The sequence below is a fragment of the Sardina pilchardus genome, chromosome 4 (genome assembly GCF_963854185.1).
Source record: "Sardina pilchardus chromosome 4, fSarPil1.1, whole genome shotgun sequence".
NCBI lineage: Eukaryota > Metazoa > Chordata > Actinopteri > Clupeiformes > Clupeidae > Sardina > Sardina pilchardus.
This window is the reverse complement of record NC_084997.1, coordinates 422,748-447,547: the sequence shown is the minus strand read 5'-3', so window position 1 is coordinate 447,547 and position 24,800 is coordinate 422,748. Positions and strand designations below refer to the sequence as shown.

At 41.0% G+C, this 24,800-nt stretch overlaps 1 protein-coding gene across 17 annotated transcripts in view; it reads left to right on the top strand.

The window, feature by feature from the left end:
* mycbp2 (MYC binding protein 2) overlaps window positions 1-24,800 on the top strand; it is a 306,540-nt gene that overhangs the window by 231,592 nt on the left and 50,148 nt on the right. For 10 of the 17 annotated variants that reach the window (XM_062533688.1, XM_062533694.1, XM_062533696.1 and 7 more), the window contains 8 exons: window positions 3,922-5,532; window positions 5,640-5,809; window positions 13,418-13,662; window positions 15,151-15,318; window positions 16,760-16,914; window positions 20,651-20,850; window positions 20,955-21,104; window positions 21,974-22,137. In XM_062533688.1, the coding sequence (XP_062389672.1) occupies window positions 3,922-5,532; window positions 5,640-5,809; window positions 13,418-13,662; window positions 15,151-15,318; window positions 16,760-16,914; window positions 20,651-20,850; window positions 20,955-21,104; window positions 21,974-22,137 (2,863 nt within the window). The remainder of the gene's footprint in view (window positions 1-3,921; window positions 5,533-5,639; window positions 5,810-13,417; window positions 13,663-15,150; window positions 15,319-16,759; window positions 16,915-20,650; window positions 20,851-20,954; window positions 21,105-21,973; window positions 22,138-24,800) is intronic. The other 7 variants (XM_062533704.1, XM_062533700.1, XM_062533692.1 and 4 more) reach the window with 4 other exon arrangements.

The following is a 24,800-nucleotide window of genomic DNA, read 5'->3' as shown; positions in this document are numbered from 1 at the left end:
TTTCGCCTGGCAGCTCAGGCTGGAAACCTGCACATCTATCTCCCCTACTTCCTGTCCACAACCTTTGGGTCCAATCACAAAATAGCTTATCCAAAAGACGCACTGGATTGTTGGTCTGATTGGTTGAAGGACTATCCAAGCGTACAGAGTCATTTGAACAATGCCTATTGATCATGCCTCTTGTGCAGTCGAAAAAAAGTGCAGACTCCCCATACTAATGTTCAATCTTAAAATATTGATGATAGCCAGACTATGATAGCTTGATATTATAATATTGACGATATATGGCTATTACCTACCACACAAACAATTGAATTAGCATATCCTTTCTGTAACATAGTAGCCAATAATACTATAATGTCAATTTATTTGTAAAGCACTTTAAAAGACAACAACAGTTGACCAAAGTGCTGTATGACGCTGGTGTGTAAACATGAGCTACACGATCTTTTGGCGTTTTAAAAAAGTAAAACCCATGAAATGATATATGACATGCTGAAATATATGCCACTGCATCTAGGATGAAGACATTTCACACGCAACGCAGGCAGTCTGCCCAAAACATGAGAACTCCTTCTGCAGAGTTCGGCTTGTCAACAAGTCAAGTCAAGAGGTTTTTGTTGTCATTTCACCTTGTAGTTAGTCACAAAGTGGAACGAAATTTTGTTGCCACTGACTCTGCATAAAAGCAAATATAAAAAGATAAAAAGTCACTGATAAATAGATCATAAATATTTAAACTATACTGTATACCCATAAGCACATTATGGGGGGGGGGGGGGGGGGGGGGTCAGCAATGATTTTTCCTGCCTTTGCCAGGTGGCGGTTTTTGGCAATGTCTTTGATGGGGGTGAGAGAAGTGCCAGTGACCTTCTCAGCGGCTCTCACCACTCTCTGGAGTGACTTAAGAGCCATGGCAGAGCAGCTCTCATGCCAGATGGATATACAGTTGGTCAGAATGCTCTCGACTGTTCCCCTTTAGAAAGTGGCGAGGATGTGTGGAGAAAGATGGGCTCTCCTTAGCCGTCTGAGAAAGTGCTTGCGCTGGAGGGCTTTCTTGGCCAGGGAGGATGTATGTTGGGTCCAGATGAGGTCGCTGGAGATATGCACCCCCAGGAACTTGATGGTCTCGACCGTTTCAACAGCAGCACCGTCTATGTAGAGGGTTGTGTGTGTGTGGGACATTTTTTACTGAAGTCAGCCGGATGGTGCTAGAGGTGTTGTGCCCCATCCGTACAGACTGTGGCCTGTCCGTAAGAAAGTCCAGGATCCAGTTGCACATCGGAGTACTCAGCCCTAATGGGCCCAGTTTGCTCACCAGGTGTTGGGGGATTATCGTGTTAAACGCGGAACTGAAGTCCACAAACAGCATACGGACATGGGTGTTCTGTTTTTCCAGGTGTTCTAGGCTGGCCTTGTATGTTGTCTGGGCCTGTTGCTTTTCTTGGGTTGACTCCCTTCAGAACCCGATGGACATTAGCTGGGTCCAGACAAAGAACCTGGTCATCCTGGTGTTGCGGGGCTTTAGTGGCAGGTGTGTTATTTCTTTCATCAAACCGGCCAAAGTAGCTGTTCAGTTCATTCAAAAAGTCTGTATTGTCGTCACATTGCAGGGGGGCTGGTTTGTAATCTGTGATGGCTTTAATGCCCTGCCACAGCCGCCTAGCATCCTTGCAGTCTTAGAAGTGACCCTCAATTTTTTTTTGTGTGCACGCTTTGCATCTCTGATGGCACGGTTCACGTTGGCTCTTGCTGACCTTAGAGCTGTTTCATCCCCGGATTTGAAGGCTACATTCTGGGCTCTCAGCTTTGCTCTCACCTCATTGGTCAGCCAGGGCTTCTGATTGGCCCGTACAGTGATGTGTTTTGTTACACAGATGTCTTCTGTGCATTTCTGTATGTATCCAGATACAGCCTCTGCATATTCTTTGATGGTAACTCCGAGTGGCCCTGTGAATGCTTCGTAAAAAACAGACCAGTCCGTGCTTTCAAAGCAGTCCTGCAGCGCATCCGCCCCACCTGCAGGCCAAACCTTGACCTGTCTTACCACAGGTTTTGATTAGGACGGGCTTGTCTGAGGGAATGAGCAGAACTGAGGAGTGGTCGGAGGAGCGGAGGTGGGGGCGGGGGAGTGCCTTGAAGGCCCCCTTGATGTTCGTGTAGACATGATCCAATGTGTTGGCTCCCCGAGTCGCAATATCTACATGCTGGTGGTAGTGAGGACGGACTTTCCTCATGTTCGCTTGATTGAAGTCCCCTGCCACAATAATCACCCCATCTGGATGGATGGAGTTAAGTTCACTGATGGAATTGTAAAGTGTGTTCACAAATGCATGTGTAACCCCTATGGGCTATCCTATGAAGCTCGATTAGTGGGTTAACTTTGTGCTCAAAGCCATATGCTGTCATAAGAAAGGCTCTGTTTTAGCATGGCTCTATCACCATGGTGTCTCGGGAGCAGGTTATGTGCTGAGTTGTAGCTCAAACGGTGTAAAACTACTGTCTTCATGTATACTGACCAATCAATTATCTTGAAACGCAAAGTTATCTCACGTGTAAGATTCTGTCATATATCTTACGGGTGGAGCTCCTCCTCTCCAAACATGTTGGATTGCAGGTGCTTTTAACTGTGCTGCGCGTGCCAATATGTCACTACTATGGACGTGAATGCCATAGTCTACAATATAAGTAATCGTTTTTTAATATAGGCGGGGGATCTTGTGCATCTCCACATTTCACGATTGGCCAACATTATCCCAACACCGAGAACGCGCACAGATCTGAGCTGAAAGCCTAGTTTTACAAATGTATCACATGCTATCAATAGCACAACTGCTATCGTAGTAACCTAACTTAATACCCCGAATTAAGGCTTTGTGCAGCCTCAATATGTCTAGATAGCCTATGTCTAACTTGCTTTTTAGGATACTCCACTGATGTATCCGTGACAGATTTTATGACAGTAGTAGAAGACAATACTGTTTCCCAACTGTAGGACACCCCGAGAGCAAAACTTCCATGGTGTTGCTCTAATATGAGCAAGCCGATCACCAATGATGGATAGACTTGGCCTGTCCACCATGCACAGTAACAACAAATTTAAAGGTCAACAGAAAAGTATTCATTTAGCATAGTGTCTTGTCATGAAAGATGTGTGGCTCCTTTAGAAACTGTGTGAGTGGTAGAAGGAGAGAGGGAAAACACTGAATAACTAGGAGCTGGTGACTGAAACAAAGTTAGTGAAGCAGACTTAGTTTGAATAGTTTAAACTGTTGGTTGCTGAATAAAACTGCAACTCCTTTGATTGAAACTGTATAACAACCTGCCATTTAAGTAAGGAGGATTAGCCCGGTAGTTCCTGTGATAAATTTTGTTCTGGAGCAATCATGATCAGCTGAAGCAGGAAAAGTGAACATATTTCCTGGTAACATTTACAAAATCTAATCTAAGCTAAATGTAAGCAAAACACTCTACACTCCCACTTTACTGTGCAAATGTCAATTAAAGGGACAAGCAACCCCTTATTGAGAGTGGAGACACTTTGATTTGCAGCAATTGACTAAGGTGTGTCTATCCATAATTGAAGGGCCTATCTCGGCAAAGAAATAAGATTTCAGGCTGAAATGTCTGTATAATAGTCATAAGACATGGGGGACTTTTTGGACAAAATGTTGACACCAAATACACATTTAAGTGATAAAAGCAATGCAGGGGGATTTCTGCAGTTCATGGTTTTACTTCAGTCCTGGTGTACTGTAATGGTTTGAGAATTTCTTAACCCCCATGTTGTGGGTATAATTCATCCCATCCCTCATTTCAGTGGGTGGTTTTTCTAAAGTTATTTTTGCTGTTTTAAATGAGTAAAAGAGAAAGATCTTAATGTTGATTATATTGTTAATCTATTAATACTGTAATGTGCAGGTGACCGGGGGAACCTGACTGTCTGCCCTATTTCACCAGCGGGGAAACTGCGACAAGAGAGCTCCACTAAATCTGACAGCCAGGGACGGAATTTGGCTAACCACACAAAAGTCAAGAATGACAGCATGTCAGCCAGTGAGGCCCTGATATTGAAGTCAGACACTGCAAAGCTGAAGTCAGACTGCCATAGCCGTTCACACTCACCAAACCATAACACTCTGCAGGCCCTCAAGGCTGATGAGAGGACTTCAAGCCACCGGGCTGAATCACCCAATCCGGGCTCCCGGTCCTCCTCCCCTAAACAAAAGGGCTTCAACTCCGGTAGATCAAGCCCATCCTGCACCAACACTTCCCGCTCCATTTCTCCCCATGAGAAGAATCCTCCTCTGAAAGGTAGTGCGTGTTCAAAGGCTCGGCTGGACCCTCCCCGTGAAAGGTCCAAGTCTGACTCTTACACTTTAGATCCTGATACCCTTAGGAAGAAGAAAGTTCCATTGACCGAGCCTCTAAGAGGAAGGTCCACCTCACCCAAGCCAAAAATCTCTCCTAAAGATAGTGGCAAGGGTAGGAGCAATGTGGAGAACCGCACTCCGTCACCCCACGTTGTTCAGGAGAACCTTCACAGTGAGGTAGTGGAGGTTTGCACCTCTGGCACCTTGCTGTCTACTGATGAAACAAATGATGAAAATGCTGAGCTGCGGAGTGCTGAGGAGGGTTCCTGCAAGGTGCATTTCAGCATTGGGAAGGCTCCTGTGAAAGAAGAGCTGGAGAGCCGATCTTCTCCTAAAGTTAGCCGTAAAACCTCAAGCCGACACTTGCGCCCTAAAAAGGACAAATCAGGGCCTCTCTTTAAAGGAGAGACTTTGCGCCAAGAGCCAGCCAAGCAGGCCATGTCACCCTCAGTGGCAGAGTGTGCTCGTGCTGTTTTTGCTGCTTTCTTGTGGCATGAAGGTATTGTCCATGATGCCATGGCCTGTTCCTCCTTTCTTAAGTTTAACCCGGACTTGAACAAGGAGCATGCTCCCATTCGTAGTTCCCTTACTTGCCAAAAAGGTATAGATGTGAAGGAAAACAAACTTAAGAATAGGCACTCTCTGGAAATCTCCTCTGCCCTCAACATGTTTAATATCTCCCCTCATGGGCCTGACATCTCGAAGATGGGTAGCATCAATAAGAATAAAGTGCTTTCCATGCTCAAAGAGCCACCACTGCCTGAGAAGTGTGAAGATGGTAAGGGAGAGCATATGTCCTATGAGATGACCAGTCACACTTCCATGAGGTCAAAGTCCATCTTGCCTCTCACTCTGCAGCATCTTGTGGCATTCTGGGAGGACATCTCTATGGCTACCATTAAAGCTGCCACCCAGAATATGATCTTCCCCAGTCCAGGCTCCAGTGCTATCCTGAAGAAAAAGGAGAATGAAAAGGACAGTAGAAAATCTAAAAAGGAAAAAAAAAAGAAAGAGAAGGTAGAGGTGCGTCCAAGGGGAAACTTGTTTGGGGAGATGGCTCAACTTGCCATGGGAGGCCCAGAGAAGGACACCATCTGTGAACTGTGTGGAGAATCTCATCCCTATCCAGTCACCTATCACATGAGACAAGCCCATCCAGGTAGGAACTTAAAAGACGTTTAGCTGTCTTAACCTGCTCTTTCATATGGACATTATTTTATGTGGCAAGAATATACTAATGATTATTCATCATCAATCTTTTCTTAGGTTGTGGTCGTTATGCTGGAGGCCAAGGTTATAACAGTATTGGCCATTTCTGTGGTGGTTGGGCTGGTAATTGTGGAGACGGAGGCATTGGTGGGAGCACCTGGTACCTTGTGTGTGATCGCTGTAGAGAGAAGTACCTTAGAGAGAAGCAGACAGCTGCCCGAGAAAAGGTATCTACTCCTGTCAAATACAGCTTTTTGTTTATGAAAAGGGCATCCTATTTAAACAGTACCAATATTGGAAGCCTGACCTAATAGTTCTTAAGACTTTTTTTTTTTTTTTTTTTAAAAAAACAGACATACAAGTATAATGTGTAAACACGATGATCAATAACAGTTAATAAGTGAACAGCTTATCTGATTAAGGTGTTAATATCAGGGTTTGTACGGTGCTTAAAATCCTTGAAAATGCTTGCATTTTAATGTTGCTTTTTCAAGGTTTGAAAAGTGCTTAAAAATGCACATTGCATATTTTGATACAAATAGCTACGGTGGGTACGGGTTGAGAATGCACCTTTTGCTGCGGCAGTCCCAAAGAGATCCTGTAGGCTGTTCAGACGATATTTTTCGAGGCTAAGGCAATGTACCCAAACAACCACCAGGTGGCAGAAAGTTTTAACCCGCATTTCAACTGCATTTAATGATGAAGACCGCATATCCGTCTATAGTCGACTCCTTTAATCTCATTTAATCATTAAAATGAAGGTGATGACTGGCGAAATTAATCAAACGACGTTTCAATAAACCATTGTTGAAATGAATGAAAATGGTTTTAGAAAATCGCCTATAGGCCTATCAGAAGGAAATAGCCTTCAATTCAACCTGAAAGACTCGATGGGCAACCTTAGATTAATTCATTAATTCAGTGTGGTTACAAGACCGCATTTCCGTGAATGGGCTATAGTTGTCAAGGCGAAGACGAAAGAGATGTACAAGATGGACATTAGGCTACATATATGTGCTAGGCCTACTTAGAAATGTTATTTATAGGCTATTTTAAAACGGAGGCATGCGTTCATTTTAACCTACGACAGCATTTGATCACGTGGTGAATTAATGACTAACGACCGTTTAACGGTAACGCTTTAGAATAACATGTGCTTATTAGCTATTAACAGTGCATAACAAGCAGTTAACAATTAGTTACTAACAGTTAACTGTTGTTATCCTTTAATAACATTAACTAACTGTTAACGTACAGCTCTTTTTACAAATATGTCTCTGGTGTTTCAGTCTAGGCTACGTGTAAAGCAAAGATCATAGAACACTGTGCTCTGCTCTAGAATCTTTGGTGTAAATATTTGGTTACCTAGCAACCGAGGCTTAAACGAAGTTGTCTACCAAATATAGTGCTTTATGATCTTTGATGGGTACGTTCAAAGTCGCAAACATAGGCGAACGATTTGAAACATGTTTCAGTTTGCCTTCATTTTTGCCATGAATTTTTGCCTGCTTGTTAACACTTACAAGCTGCATGTTAACTTAACAAACATGCTTATAAGTAACTTTAAATGCTGCTTATTAACACTTACAAGCTGTATGTTAACAGTAAGTTAACCCTCTAACCGCCTGGGTTTTTTTGGATTTTTGCATAAAAATGTCAAAAGGCCATGGCTTGAAAGTGGTCAGAGATGAAGTCCTACTGTAAATGTGAAAATCATTGAGTATGAACTAAAGTTTATGAAGGGGGTCAATTTACTCATCTAATTTGCATATTATGATGACACAGGATGGCAGTAACGTCAAATTATGCACCTTTTAGTAAATACTGGTTGTTGAACACATTTGAGCAGTTTTGATTTTTGTAATTTCTCTGACATAACAAACGAACAGGACCACAGTCACATGTAAACCAACAATAGTAAACTATTAGTATTACCACAATCCCTATGTTACTATACAATAAAGTAGCCTGGTCAAATCAGTTCCTATCGCGGGTGACTTTGTAGTCCTCTAAAGCCCTATTTTTACTAGCCCTGCTGTATCATGTCAATTACAGACACTATCATCATGATTATCACTGGCACCTAGCACACCATGCTTATTTGAACCCTCTGGCCAACATTGCTGCAGGTAGACACTGACGTACACACGCAAAGACGCACCTCCATTCAAAGACGCATCTTCACTGTCACTGCCAATGGACGACCGATCATAATCTCCAAAAGGCAGATATTCTCCTTCAGAATCAGAGTAGGTGAATGGCAGACCCAAGACTTCATAACACATGAGTTTGTTTTTTAACATTTGCCGTTTTTCTGCTTCAATATGTGCAACGCGATCGCGCATTTTACTTCCGCGTTATAAACAGGAAATGCGTCTTCTTCTTGTGTTTCTCTCGAGTAATACAGGCACTTCCTGAAAACTTTGTTACTCGAATTTGGGCTTGAATCGAAGCTCTGGATGTCTGCCAACTAATGGTGGAGGGTACAAAGGAGATTTGTCACCCTATTCGGATCTACCGTCTGTTTTAATAAGTGATGTTGCTTGTCGCCGTACGCCGCCTTGGGTGGTTAGAGGGTTAATGTTATTAAAGGATAACTAACTAACTGTTAGTAACTAATTGTTAACTGCTTGTTATGCACTGTTAATAGCTAATAAGCACATGTTATTCTAAAGCGTTACCAATCCCTTATATTTGTTGGCAACTATTGAAATAAGATATTCAAAGCCATGGTACGACCGGATAAACAACCAATATTTAGTTTCACTGTCCTCCGCTGCTCACAGCTCAATTTCGAATATACGGAACTACGATTAAAAGATTTAAGCTTTGTAGGCTAGGCTACTGTATTTCGTAGAGGGCCTAGGTATTAACTTTGAAAAATGTCTCTGCCCCCCGCGAAAGTAGGCATATAGCCTACGTTTTCATGAGGATTACTCTGCAAACCAAAGCATAGGCTACTAAGGAGGCATATGCGCAAACTAATTCAAAGATCCTAGCTGTGGCGCTACTGGTTAGGGCACCTACATAGCACGCCAGCGACCCGGGTTCGCATCCCACTCCGTGATCCTTTCGGGATCCCATCAATTGAACGCATGAATCGCTCCAAAAAATATAAAAAAATGAAAAATGTTATCAGTTTTGCAAAAAATTTTTATATTTGCGATGTCTGTTGAAAAGAGCTATATTTTTTTCTACATTTTAAGTTAACTTACTGGTTCAGCATTCACACTCACATTTTCACATTTACCCGTATTTTCCGGACTATAAGTCGCACTTTTTTTCATGGTTTGGCTGGCCCTGCGACTTATAGTCAGGTGCGACTTATATATGAAATTTAACATGTTTTTGAATAATTCCAAAATGAAAGAGGAGCAAACATTACTGTCTACAGCTAGGCTAAGGCTACAGATGGGCGGCCATTCACGCCTTCTCATCATTAATATTAATCTTTTTGGCCTCTGTGTCTAGTTAAAGCCTCTGTCGGTTCTTGGTCTTGGATTTTGTGAATACATTTCTGAATAAATGCGACTTATAGTCAGGTGCGACTTATATATGGCATTTCCCTCTTCATGAGGCATTTTTTGACTGGTGCGACTTATACTCCGGTGCGACTTATACTCCGGAAAATACGGTACTTAATTAGTGTCAGGCTGACAGTCAGACCAAGTGTCTGTTGAGAGAGAGAGGGGGGAGGGAGGGGCAGTCGTTAGTGAACTGGTTAGACGAGTGTGGGGGAGGGGGAATGATCGCACAAGACAATTGCTCTTAATGAAGCTTTTACAATGGATAGTGTGTTATGTACTGTAGGCCTAAATTGCTGTGCAAACATCGGCCGTCTGTAGGCCTATACCGACTTTAAGCATCTTTGTGCGTCTCCGAATCCGATGGAGACTGAAAGTTGGTACAAAAATAAATGGGATGAAGTGGTACAAAAGTAAATGCTTCAACACAAAGTCTATGCCACTGCTCCGGGTGAAAGAATATAGTGAAAGCCTATAGTCTAAGGCAGCGATTCCCAAACTTTTTATTTTAATGCACCAACTTCAACGTCTTCATCTTGGCATTAAGCCACACGCTAAAAAGGCAACACGGTTAAAAAAAAAAAGGCCCTCGTTTAAGACACGACCACACAACAGCATATGCTCATTCTCACGCAACATTTCGAATTTATCATTCTGAACGTGAGCTAGATTGAGCGCTATGAAACGTCAAGTCAGGGTATATGCCCTATGCGGGACATTCTATAGGCTCAATTATATCCTCCTGAGTTACGGCCCCATAACTATAGCTAGTGCGCATTGGAGGTCTTTCACGGAGTGTTGAAGAATGTTTCCTGAAACAAAGCCCGTCACAATAATGCAGCACACTGATATGGAGCACCTTCTCACCTTGAGTGTCTGAAAGCTGCTGTAGGCTAGGCTAAACTCTCGCAGTCCATATCTTTAATCTACTGCCTTCTTTCATTCTTTTCGAGAAAGTGGATAGCGTGTGGGTAAATACAGTAGCCTAGGCTGCGATAAATACGTTTTGGCCTTAGTCTTACAGACGGCTGTGGATTTTTAAATGTAGCCTACATCACTTGCGAAATCGGACGTGGCACATAGTCTAATTATTAGGCTACTGGATTTAATATAGCAAGTCCATAGACTTTGTTCATCCTATATGATATGCTTTTAAAATGAAATGTGCTGCGGGGAAGCATTGGGGAAGTCAGTTTAGGTTGTCCTGTAACAATTTGCAGGAATCTCTAACGCGCGAAACTTTGTTAAGCCGGCTCCATACATAACAATAGCTGCCGTGTGCTCTCCCCACGCCTCCATTTGCAGTAAGGGCAAGCCCATTAATTCGTGCCCAAAACAAATTAATGGGTTGGGAGCGTCGCCTGGCTGTGTCGACAGACTGCAATACAGTCGGTCTCGAGGGGTCAAATAGCGCATGTTACTTGAATTTTAAACCAGCTCTTCTCTTACCAGTAGCCTATAGCCATACTTTAATAATCAGATGTTATGCTCATTTTTGTAGGCTACACCTCACCGGCAAGCACGCTTGTACGCAAATGCTGTTTTTTCACATCTACAATAGGCTAATTGGCCAGGCTATAGGCTTAGGACTGTATTTTGCCTTGCAACTTGTGCAACTTTAGTAGTGCTCAATCTAAATTATTGTCAGTAAGGATAGGTCATATTACCAAATGGCGAACCTCGGAAATTATTTAGGATAGAGCCGTGTCCATTACAGTTATTTAGGCTATTGTTTTATTTTAGTGTTTTTTGTCCACCATGGCAAACATAGTTGAACGTTCGCTCTAAACTTTTAATCGGCTTTCACAATCACTGCGCCGATGATCACCATGAAAACTTGCAATGTCTATACAGAACTGCTTTCACTTCCCCGAGTCACTTCCAACATGCACAACAATATACCGATATTTAGCAAGCACATGTATTTCCAGCTTTCAAAACTGATGAGGTCCAGATCTCAGTGGCCTCATAGCTGCCTACAGCCATGCCTAAGCCTAATGATAGCCTAATAGTTATGACATTAATAGCCTAATGACCTCATGTCGGAGTGGCGTTTGAATGGCGAATACCAGCTGGGTTGTAAAACATTCGAAAACTCTGCAACTGCGATCTGAGATGCCGAGCGTCATGTCTCTTTTCTCCGCTTGTCACCAGCGCGGTGTCTTCGGGTTTTATCGTGTTTTTCCGGCATGAGCCGAACCTGCATGTTATTAGGGCGGTCTTATGTTGCCCCTTTGCGGTTGCAGTTTTAATTACAAATGCCACACCTGCGGGATTCCCGATGTGCAGCAAAGAAAGGAGCATTCTCAACCCGTACCATCTGTACATGTATCTGACGGAATAGTTCGCTTATTAGATACAGAAAGTCAGAAAGTTTCAAATGAAACCCTCTCTGCCATGGTCCTCTGTGTGTGTGACTTATCTGCCAGTCTGTTTTCATGCGTGACCCCGCCCCCCTGCAGACAGTCGGAGATGACTGCACCCATATGCAGTGAGGTTGTCGTTTTAGTGAGCACATACAGATGCATTGCTAGCCAGGTCACCATAAAAGCTAACATGTTATTGAATAGGCTACTTGGCTCCAGTCATTGGACAGCAAGGAGAAAGTTAGGTTGATGAGGGAGACCAAGCTTTATGGTATGTGAATGCAAAACCGTGTCTATGGTTGTATATACTGCAGATATCACCTTTTTTTCTTCAAATTCAGTTTAATTTATTAAGTAAAAAATAGCCAACGAGCCGGTTATCCTTGCATCAACGCAACGCACAACAGGTAGTTACCTCTGACATGTCAAAACGAAAGTTGACTCTGCTATCACGGAATATGTCCTAAACTAAATGCAACACAGCATCTCATGCAACTCACAAACTTAAATGCCCATAAATCCACTGTCCGAAATAAATCATCTGACCTGAACTAAGACTGTCTTAAGGCCTACTCAAAACATTATGCTGATATTCAGTGGAGTTGCAGCTGGCTAACCTGCACTGAAAATTAAGCCTTGGACCAATAATACAGATACTAGATAATAGTAGATATAGTTATATGGATATTATCTAAGCATGATATTGACTATTGGTCAGTTATTTAGACAGGAGAAGGGAAATCAGGCAGAAAGGTGAAAATAAGGGAAAAGAGTTAGGAGGAGAGGGAAATAATAGGTGAAGGGCCCTGACAAGTGAGAGGGAAGATGTGACGCTCATTAGCCACGTTTTCTTGGACAGTTTTTTTGTCTTTCCAATTAAATTATTCCGATTGAAAAATCTGTGCCGTCTGTTTACAGGGTACGTTCTATTCTGATCAGGTGCTTTTCAGCGTTTTTCCACATCTTTGATCGGAATAGCCGTTGTTGCCTACTTTTCCTTGGGAAGATACAGCAGGCAATCCGATTGACCATATGCATGGCTGTTCAGTCAGAATAGGAATGGTTTATCAATCAGTTTAAGCTATATTCAATATAAGTCATCATTTAAAGCTGCTGTTGGCAAGACGTTTTTGATCATATTCACTGAAACCGACAGTATGCTCTGACAGAACAAAATAAATCAGCTGACAAACATAAACCCGCACTTATACTTCCACCTATTTATTTGTCTTGCAAAAATCCATCACTCCCGGTTCTTCTGGTCCAATAAGCGCTGGGCTGTATGATCATTGGCAGATCTGACTGTCAATCACAGTTTGTGCAGTCACTAAGGGTGCCTCTCATTTGGGCTTCTATACAGTACATCCTCCCTCGCTCCTCGGGCCTCGATCCTCACTGATCTACTTAAAGAATGATGGGGCGGCAACAATGGGATAGTCTATCCAGTGTTAGTTATAGATCAGTGGGAACGCCCCTCGAGGATCGAGGAGGCATGTTGAGAAGCACCTTCCGAAGCAGGAACTCGATGGGAGGGTGCTCAGTGGTAGTAGGGGAGGGGCTAACCCTTAACACTAGTTTGAGTTCACATATTCAGCAAACAATAGTTACCATGCACCATCATGCATATGTGTATATCGTGCCATTTGGCAAGAAGTTAAATTGATCTAATTGTATTTATCCAATTGTAACAACTTAGTCACCTTCAATACAACATTAGTTTGAGTTCACATATTCAGTTATTTTTCAACTAGCTTAATTGCTCTATTATGATGTCACTAGTTTAAAGTTATGAAGATTCTGCAATGCGTAGCAGATAATAAATTAATTATGGTTTTATTTTGAAACTTTCTCTCTAACGGTTCTCATGTCATTCAGAAAGTCATATAATATTGTAAAGATAAACGGAGTGATGACAAGAGAATAACATTCTAGCCATCTGTCCTAGGTGAAGCAGTCCAGGAAGAAACCTCTGCAGGTGAAGACCCCACGAGCTTTGCCCACCATGGAAGCTCACCAAGTGATCCGTGCCAATGCCCTCTTCCTACTGTCTCTGAGCAGTGCAGCAGAACCCAGTCTGCTGTGCCATTATCCACCAAAGCCCTTCCATGGACAGTTGCCCAGCCTTAAGGAGGGCATTTCTGAGGATATGCCTAACAAAATTGGCTGCCTCTACTTGCAGACCCTGGCACGGTACAATAATGTTACACAATTGAAATGTCACTAATATTAACTGATATTGCTGCAACAATATTGTGACTTAATCGTTTGAGTACTTTTGTTAGAACTTACCTGATTCCTTACCTGACCATTCATTTTTTAATGTAGTTGACGCTTATCCAAAGACATTGATATACGTACATGTATAATAACAGATAACTTATTTTTCTCTCAGCATAAATTCCCTTCGGTCCAAAGTTGGATTTTCCTTGTTTTTTTTATTGTAAGACTACATTTCCAAAACATTATTTTATACCTATTTTTACTCAAATTTACCTGGGATGCCTATAGACCGATTTACACGTAATAAACAATGAAACTGCATGCGCAGCCTGGAAACAGAACACTCTGATCAGAGCCATATCATACATGTATCTATATGGCTCTGACTCCGATAATGTAAATAACTTTTTAAAAAATGGCGAATTACTGTAGTAATTAATGATTGCGCTTCATGCACTACACTGCAATAACATAACTTGTTATCAAAACAAGTAGAGCACCAAATTTGAAGATATTGACGTCTAAGGACGCGACAGTGAACTCTCAGAAGTCGTGAGAAGTAGGCTAGCAAGCTAGGCTGCCTGTCAGTATCGTAGTAATATCTGTGTGCGATATCAGAGTTAGTGGAAACTTTGAAAGATCGTTTGTGGGAAATCAGTAAGGGAGGCACCCAAACAGGTAGGCTTACAGTTTTTTTTTTCTCTACGCTGCTGCCGAGCAGCTCGCTTCATCCATCGCGTGACTGAGGCTAATGCAACGTCAGACGCAGACATGTAGGCTACTGGTGTTTTCTTGGTGCCTAGGTTAATGATCCCGTTGTGATGTCATAGGCCTAAGGGCTATGTAAAACAACATGATTTAAGAATCGACAAAAAAAAAAAATAGGAGGGTTTTGTTTTCCTGCAGAAGACACTAGCAAGGAAGGGGGCTTGCAGCAGGTGGCAATGCAAAGGGTTTTATTCCCTATAATACTACATGCCTTTTGTGATTTTCGGCTGCTTAATAGTTGCCCCAGCCTTGTGTCTGCAGAGTTGACTGCCTGGTCTTTTGGGGTTTTGGAACCTGATGTCTTTGACTGAAGCTGGTTTCACTTCTTTCCTGCAGTCTCTCCAGATGTCACTGATTTTTCTATCGTGCTCACTCTTTCAGCTATTTAAATTTTGAACATGACAGCAATTGCATGACTACAACAGGAACTATAGCCTGTGAAAGTGAGTCAAATGCTAAAAGATATAACAGTGTTGACGGAGAATGATCTGTGAGAACGTGTCAAAGAGTCGGATGATAACAAAGTTAGCCTGTTTCAACATCGCTATGACAAAGCATTAGTGTTTAGCTAACTATTATTATGTTATTTAGACATTCTCAGTCTATTTATTTAGACTCATTTCCAGTCGCATTCACTACACTTATGTAAATGAATAAATAAAACTGGTACTGTCTCTCATTCCTGTACAGGCAACATACTGAAAACTTTGGGTCCTATCAGGATGACAGCTTGTTCCAAGATGAGTTACGGTACCTGAGGTCCACTTCAGTCCCTGCACCTTATATTTCAGTGACACCTGATGCTTGTCCTAATGTGTTTGAGGAGCCAGAGACCAACATGAAGTCAATGCCCCCTAGGTAATGGAACTCTTCATACCCCTTCAGAACTGATATGTGCTTTAAGACGTCTGTAATGTACAACCCCTGCACAAAAAAAGTTGGAATGTTGCGTAAGATGCAAATAAAAACAGAATGTGACAATCAGCAAATCTTGTAAACCCATATATAGCTGCATGGAGACACAGACAACATCAAATGTTTAAAATGAAATTTCTATTTTCATGGAAAATATATGTTCATTTTGAAATTGATGTCAGGAACATGTTGGGATGGGGGCAAATGCTGAAAAAGTTAGATAAAGACATCAATAGGAGGAATATTTCACAACTAATGAGGGTAATTGGCACCATGGTTGAGTATAGGAGCATCACACAGAGAGGTAAAGTCTCTTAGAAGTGAAGATGTAGAGGTTTTCATCACTCTGTGTAAACCTTGCTTCTAAACATGATATTGTCATCTGCAGTACATCATTAAAATCAAGAAATCTTTGCAAAACAATATTGGATGGCCGTGGCATTAAAACCAGACCTGTTTCTGTAAAGAAAAAAAAATCATTGTATGGGTTCAGGAAAAGTTTTGATATCAGTTTTCCCAGGTGTAACAGACGCTCATCAGAAGACCACAGTGGGCGGTTGAGAATGAACATCTTGATCAATGAACTAAAGTAGCAGGGAGCAGATCCAGTCAGTGTCCTATAGGCCAAAGTGAGAGACTTAAATTTAATTCTGGCCAGTATAGGGAGCCAGTGGAGAGTAACTAGGAGAGGAGTTACATGTGTCCTTTTTGGCTGATTGAAGACCAGTCGTGCCGCAGCATTCTTAATCAATTGTAATGGTCTTAATACATAAGCAGGTAGGCCAGCTAACAGTGAATTACAATAGTCCAGCTTGGAGTTAGTCTTGTATTAGATAAGGTCTGATCTTCCTAATGTTGTAAAGGGTATACCGACATGATTTTGAGGCAACATGCTCAGAGAAATTAAGTCGGTCATCAATTATGACACCCAAGTTACGTGCTGATCTAGTTGGAGTCAGTGAGTATTAGCTGATTATCTTATGCTGTTTAAGTTAGGCTACTTCTATAGGCTACTCTTTGTCTTTGGTAAAGTCGCATATAGCTCTACAATTAAAGAGCTATGAAGTTGTTATTTGTTTATTTTTATAATTTTCTATAATTTTTTTTATCAACTGGTTGTATTGATTTTAGATGATTCATCATTACATCCTTATTGTTGACATCTTATTATAATTTATGCTGTTAGCGCTTTCATTGTACATCCAGCCCAGTGTTGTCCTTTGCCAAGTTTCGGCCAAAAAACGGCAAACCAGCCGATCAATCAGTGCATCTCTACATTTTACAATGTCCTAACTTTTTCTGTGTTGGGGATGTACTTCATCCAGAGTTTATATAATGTCTTACAAGTATTTTTTATCCCATTTATCTGACTTTATACATATAGCTTAGAGACCAGTCCCATCACTGACAGTGACACAGCCAAGAGGACAGTGTTCCAGCGCTCCTACTCTGTGGTGGCCTCTGAGTACGACAAGCAACACTCTTCCCCAGCTAGAGTAAAAGCTGTACCAAGACGCAGGGTTCACAGTGGGGATGCAGGTAAGCTAGTACCTCTCACACAATCATGGTCAGCTACTTAAGCAGTGTCTCCAAGTTTGTAATCAATTTGGGATGATGTATAGAATGCCACTCAATATCGGGAAAGTAAGTCTAGACTAGTGTTAATTTCGTCAGACGAGACGAGAGTAAATATGTTCGTCAACGACCTTTTTTTTCGAGACTAAGACGAGACGATGACGAGACTGAACCAATGTCCAGAAACGCTGACTAAGACTATAATAAAATGCATTACTGTTGACGAAAAAAGACGAGAGTAAAATGTTTTGCATGATTGAAAAACTAAGATAAAATCTCTCTTCGTTTTCGTCTACAAAATGAGAAGACAGAATATCTATGCTACCTGTTAAGCATTCAGAATAGTCCAATTTAATTCATGGGCAGCAGCTTTCCTGTAGGCTAGCTACGCGTTGTTGCTGTAACCCTGTAGCTGCGACGCCTCATATTACAAGTCAACCCCGAGAGGAGGAAGAGATCCAAAGCCTGGCTCCATTTCACTAAACGTGATGAAAATTCTGCCGTCTGCAACCAGTGTAGTATATATTGTTATTGTGTAAGGGTAGTAATACCAGCAATATGTTAAAACATTTGTCCGTGAAGCATGGGATTAAACTCCAAGAGTGTCATGTGTTCGACAGCCTACGGAGGGGTGCTAACGTTGCCCGGTCTAGGGCTCCAGAGTGCATATGCGCCCAAAATGTTTAAGAGTGTGCCTGAAAATAATTCTAGGTCGCACTGGTGCACCTGACGCTGCTGGGTGAAAGCATACGTTTCCTTCACAAGTTTTAATTGTAGACTATGCGTCCAACTTTGCCAAACTGTATAGAAGTAACCCCCTTGGCCCGCTCTCTCTCCCTCTCCCTCTCGTGCGCGCTCAATGGTCACCCGCCCCTCGACATACACATTCACAATCGTGAAAGCAATGACGCATAGAACTACTAGCTACATTATAATAAATTTCGGTTAGCATCATAGCGTGGCTACTGCACAAATTTGATTCAAACTCTTGCATTCAAGTTGACTGATCATCTCAATGTTTTCCAACTAAGACTCAAAAGGGCCTGTCCCAAGGAGAAAAAGTATTAGCCTACCTTGCAACTTAAACACACGTGGGGAAACTGAACAGTCCAACCAGTAGACTATAATAAGCTAGCCAACTATGTTTACAATTTGAGGCTTCAAGCCGCCAGCTGAATTAAAGAGGCAGAGTTGTAATATGAATAGTCATGATGTCATGAATATCAGAAATGTCAGTAGTATAGATTGGAATATATAAAGAATTATATTATATTATATTATATTATATATATATATATATATATATATATATATACAGGCTATACATCTTTATAATTCTTTATAAAGAATATGTATATTCCTTATTGTGTTCTAAATAAAGACAAGCTTTTTCTACGCCTTATTGTTAAAAAATCATTTACATTATATGAAAGGAGAGCGATAAAAGGTGACCTTTTGGCGTTAAAGGCGATGCAATGAAAAATGTGGGTGCATCTACATTTTTTGGGAATCGATAAGAGAATTGATAAGGAATTGGATTGATAGGCAGAATCGATAATGGCATCGACATTGATAAAAATGTATCAATACCCATCCCTATATGGGACTGCGTTTAGGCGCATAGTGCCATGTAGTGTCGCGGAGTAAAACATTCGTAGGCCTACTTTGGGTCTGCTCTGGACATTATTGGGGGAAAATTGAGATGTGTGAAACACATGGCTGAAACACTATTTGACTGAAATAGTAGCCTATTCAAAAGTATCTTGTTATATAAAAAAGACTCAAATGTTTTGACTAAAACAAGACTAAAATTATGAGACTTTTAGTCGACTAAAACTAGACTGACAAAAATGATATTTGAATGACTAAATATGACTAAGACTAAAAAGAACATTTCGTCACAAGACTAAGACTATGACTAAATTAAAAATAGGTGACAAAATTAACACTAGTCTCGACAGGGCGGACAGGTCTCAGTAAAGACTAGCGTTCTATACATTATCCCGCTTATTACACTAATGCCAAAACAAAACAACAAGGTGTTCGCTTCTGTCGTTGTCATACGGTAAAAGTCCAAAACCGCCTGAGAGTAGTCTATCGACACTCTCTGTAAACTAAAAGAAATATGTTGCCTAAGTAGTCACAAGTTCAATGCCATGCTGATATGGCAGTGTTTAGCCTTTTTATTATTATTATTCCAGTTCACTCTTCAGGGTGTTGATGAAATAGGGTAAAACTGAGAAATGAAAGTGCAACACTTCAACATAGGGATGAACAGGATGTTATAGAAAATAACCTAGCTGTTTAACCAGCTTTGCCAGTGAACATATATAGCTTACATTGTTCATTTGTTTAAAAAGTTTGCCTGAATTAACATTAATCTCGTTATAATATTTAAAATGATTTAGTTTCATTGACACGTACCAACGATGCTTTCAGAGTCCAACACGAATGTGGAGCACCATGCTTTCACATCTTCTGTGAGTGGAATGATAGTGTAGAGAGTCCAAGACGCATAACATCATACTTAAACAAATTCGAAGCACTACCACCTTTCACCATCAGATAACATTAGTGGGCCATTACTAAAACTTAAAGACCCCCTATGCAGGATTTCTTCACCGTTTTCTTGCTTTTTGCTCACAGGTTTCTCTGCAGAGCTCCCCCTACAGCTTCACAGTATATACACTATATTGCCAAAAGTATTCGCTCACCTTGACTCACATATGAACTTCGGTCACATCCCATCCTTAATCCATAGGGTTTATGAGGACGTCGGTAGACCCTTTACAGCTATATCAGCTTCAACTCTTCTGGGAAGGCTTTCCACAAGGTTTAGGAGTGTGTTTATGGGATTTTTTGTCAATTTTTTCAGAAGCGCATTTGTGAGGTCACACACTGATGTTGTGACCTCACAAACAGTTACATAGCAAGTTACATAGCAAGGTCGCCACATTTTCTCATTCATCTCTGAGGCCGGCAGCCCACCGGCCCAAAGTTGCCAGGCTGGTTTTTCCGTTCTCAGACCCTAGGGGGAAGCGAGGCGGCGATTATTCACCCCAGAAAAAAGACATATTTTAGTTGTTGCTTTTCGTTTTGTGTGTTTTAAATCACTCATCAAAGCTGCTCCATTGTTTAAGCATTTGTCTATAGCTACCTCTAGATCAATAATAAACAAAGCTGTTGAGATTTTGCTTTCTGAATGCAATTAAAAGAGTCAACTCTTAAACTGAGTTAACGCCAAAAATATGGAAGGAATAGCGAAATTATTTGCTGGGATATTCAGTAGCCCTAGATAGGCTTACAATGCACAGTGCTTCCATAATGGCCGTCAGAAATTGCTAATTATCCATTGGAAAATAATAATCAGATTGTCAGAGGCTGCTATGCATTTATTTCCTTTGATGTTTACATACAGTTGCCTAGTTGCCCCCCCCCCTCCCCCACCACCATTGCCTACAGGGAAACTAAAACTTTGTGAAACTAAAATTGCTTGTTGGAGAGAAGGGGTCTGCAAAACTTGGCCAACGTTTTTGGGGGGAAGTTGCCAGACAATAAGTTTAAGAACAACTTAAACTTTAAAGTTTAACTTAATTCTTACTGATTACATTAATTCCCATGGGTTTCTTGACATACATGTGTGTTGCAAATAGCATTTTAATTTCACTACTCCTGTTCCTTTTGTTATCCCTCTCTGAAGAAGTGGGTTCCTCTCTCTTGCGTCATCCTTCTCCGGAGCTCTCTCGGCTGATCTCAGCCCACGGCTCTCTTAGCAAGGGTGAACGCAATTTCCAGTGGCCTGTGCTAGCCTTTGTCATCCAGCACCATGACTTGGAGGGCCTTGAAGTTGCAATGAAGCATGCACTACGCAAGTCAGCTTGTCGCGTTTTTGCCATGGAGGTAACTTTCATGCCGTATTGCCATTAGATAGCAATAAAAACAAGAGTGTTCCCTCTTTTGACACGTCTCACGTCTCTTTTTGTTCTGTTTATGTTCTTTTGCAGGCATTCAACTGGCTGTTGTGCAATGTCATTCAGACCACTTCCCTCCATGATATTCTGTGGCATTTTGTGGCCTCTCTGACTCCTTTACCCTTTGAGCCCGAAGAAGAAGAGGAGGAGGACAGCAAAGGCAACAAAGATATTGTGGAACAGGTCAGGCGTAGGCCTTTAAACTAGTCAAACTAATCAAATTGCTAAAAATTGCCAGTGAGAAGGAAAATGTTCGGCCATCAGTTTGGGACTTAAAGCTCAAGCGCAGTTGGGTTATGCAGCAGGACAATGATCCAAAGTACACAAGCAAGTCGATCTCTGACTGGCTCAGAAGGTTTTGGAGATTGAGATGCTGTTACAATACAGACCCTAGGATATAGACCCTGGCCTACAGATGCAAACAGACTGCATATTAAAAGAGTACAGGGAATTTGACAAAACACAAGCAACTTAAGAAAACTTGAACACATATACGTTGGGTGCCTTGGTTCAGTGTAGCTCTAATAACCATAATTTGCTTTGGACAAACGTGTATGCTAAGCACCAACACCATAACCATAACCATAATGTAGACAAAATAGGGATTGGTTTAGAATTATACAGTGATATTAGCAATTAATACAAAATATTATATTATTGTACAGTGGCATGTTGTCACTGGCTGCTACATATCTTATGCTGAAGGCATATTATTGTTGGATCCTGTCTTGTGTTGTAAGGCTATTACAGCATAATTGCCAGTGCTCTGTGAAATGCTAACATTCTATTTAAAAAATCAGCAGAAATGAATCAAAAACATGATTTGCATACATAATGTAAGCCCTATATGCATCATTACATTACATACTGATTCAGAAACATATAGCTCTTCCAGTTGAAGTGTCAAGTCAACAGATACCTTATCATATTTAATGCTAAGTTGGGTAAAACTTGACTACTTTGTGGGGTAACTTCACAATGAGTAAAATAGAATTGAAGACAGTTTGATGTAAAATGTCTCTTATTATGTGGATGTATTTCTGTATTTGCAGCAGGAGAAGGACCTAGGAGTGTGCGAACATCCCCTCTCAGATATTGTTATTGCTGGAGAAGCAGCTCACCCTCTTCCTCATACCTTTCATCGTCTGCTGCAAACAATCTCTGATCTGATGATGTCATTGCCTAGTGGCAGCTCATTACAACAAATGGCCCTCAGGTATGAGACCTTTGTGGGTGTATTGTGCCATCATCACTGCATTGCCAAGTATGGAAACCTTCAGAAATCAAATCATCTCCCCAGTATCTCAAGCCACACTTATCTGATGTAAATTGTATCACCTTGTCACCCCTTGGCTGTCATGGAGCCAGTGTTGGTAGTAACAGTGTTTACCGTCAAAAAATGTCTCACAGTGGATGAATGGAGCTGGAATCTTTTAGAGAGGGTCTTGTAGCTTTCCCCAGACGGGCTGTCACTACTCTTTTCCTCATGTTATCGGATATGTCATTTCCTCTTGGCATTGTTGATCTCTGTGGGTATGCCTTGAAATAGACACTACAGTGGTTTGGTGGATTTCGTCTCTCTTTTAATCATGATTGGTCAAACCCTTCCCAAAGGAAGTCTGTTTGATTAGTATGCTTAATTGATTATTTCAGCATCAAAATACGTTTTACATTAATCAACTAGAAAATGTAATTCCATTGAAGGATTTACCATTGCATGTAAATGCAAAAAGGTTGCTGACTGTGTAAAACATTGTATTAGGCCTATAGTTAAAAAGACAACTAGGCTACACAGAAGAATAGATAAATAACAATAACCCAATTACAATTCCACTGAAAAGTCACATTTAAAAAGTGATTTATGAAAATGCATCAAAATTGTGGATATAGGCTATTATGGAAAATAAATCTTCATTTATTAGAATTTAAAAGACTGACATGAAGTTGCCAACTTCAAACGAGTTGCAAGAGCTGACACTTAGTAGCCTACAGTGAACACTAATGCAGGTTAAAAGTAGGCCATAGGCTATAGACTCAGACACCATTGGAATCTCAAATAACGCCAATCAACGATGATTCAGCAACAGGTATGATATCTAGCAAATGTAACGTTAGCTTACAGTAGGATATGTTATGTAGGCTATATTACAGGATGAGCTAGTATGTTCTTCGAAGTGTCTCCAGGTGTGTGATTAGGAATGTACAATAAGCTGTTAACAACGTTTTTTAATTTGTGAATGATACCGAAAGCTTTAAATGATTGCCTGGCTGGCAAGTCCCCAAGCTGAAACGACTAGCAGCTAGCTTGCTAACAAACAAACGTGAAATGATAGCAATGCAGTTTGTGCTAGAAACGACTGTGAGTAGGCTTGAACCTAAATGTCTATCAGGTTGGACTTCACTTAAAACGCTGGGTGAAGACAAATAAGTGTCTCTGGTGAAGATCGGTGTCGTGTAGGCTGCTCTGTGAGATGGCTAAAATCCCTTGTGTAAGCCCTGTTGGCCTTGCAGCCTACCCGACGTTAAACCTAGCCTGGAGCAAGTTTGGTTGCCGTTAGCTACATACAGTGTTACATTTACGTTGACGTTAGGTTAGATTGTCTTTAGCTGTTGATAACGTTACCGAGAGCAAACCGGTTACTGTAATGATATAAACAAATGTAAGGAGTAGCAGCTAGCCTAACAGGAGACAAGACGATAACGTCCTGGGTTACAGCAGTACAGCTTAATGAGTAGACATAACATTCAGGTTCAGCAGCCTGGTTTATTAGCGCAGTGGTGGATCCTTGATTACGGACAGCTGAGCACTGACGTAACAGAGGCTTCGTTGCCGCCAAAGCTTCTCAATGTTAACTCTATGAGAGTTTTTAATTCTTTTATCGTAAATATCTTAAAAAGTATAAAGTTCACAACTGTGAAAAATACATTCGTCAAATCTCCGTTACAATACCTTTGTATGAGTGCTTGAATGACGTCAAACGGTTAAGTGGTTTTAGCGTCAAAAACCGTTGATTTTGGTCGGAAGAAGAATAATCCCCATAATAATAAGAAGAACAGGGATAACAGTACATTGCATTTACATGCAATGTAATTATCTTCTTGACTTTACCGATGCAGCTGGGGGTTCACTTACTTTTGTACATACTGTACATTAATTCTTTGTTTCATGATTTGTTGGCTTCTCGCGCAATTCCATAAACAACTTCATCCATTTGATAAATTGACGCACCTGACAGTTCATATTTAAAACTGGTTATGATGAAATAAGTAAATAATGATACAACAGAAAACTCCACTCCAAACTGTTTAAGGGGTTTACATACTTTCAAGCAGCACTGTATATGATATTGTTTTTAGTATGAAGAGACTTACCCAGTGCTCTCTTGAAAGATAATTTGTACTTAATTTAAGAAGAATTATTTTAAGGAGTCTTATCAAGAAAAATTTGCTCAACGCACCTGCAGCCAAATTCCCTAAACTAAATTTGCTTTTTAGACTCTTTTTTCAAACTCTTATTAAATTCAGTCAAATGATTTTACAAGACTAATCGAGATCTCTTATCATAGCTCTTCTGATGCCAAATATGCCAAAAGCTACGGAATTTTTGTGGGAATATCTATTTGTTAAAATTTTTACCCTATTCACCCCATAATATATTCGTCCATAGACTTATAATGGGGCATAAAGAGGGTGATAACACATAAACAGCAGCTTATTGTCCGGGTTGTCCACCCAGGTTGTGATCCTGGGACACCCTAGATTTTATTTTTGTATGACAACCTTTTACAGCAGCCCATGTCTGATTTCCCTAAAAAAGGGGGTTTTGCCCCCTGGGTATAAGGGAATAACGTAGTTTAATATGAAAAAACGGTGAAGTGT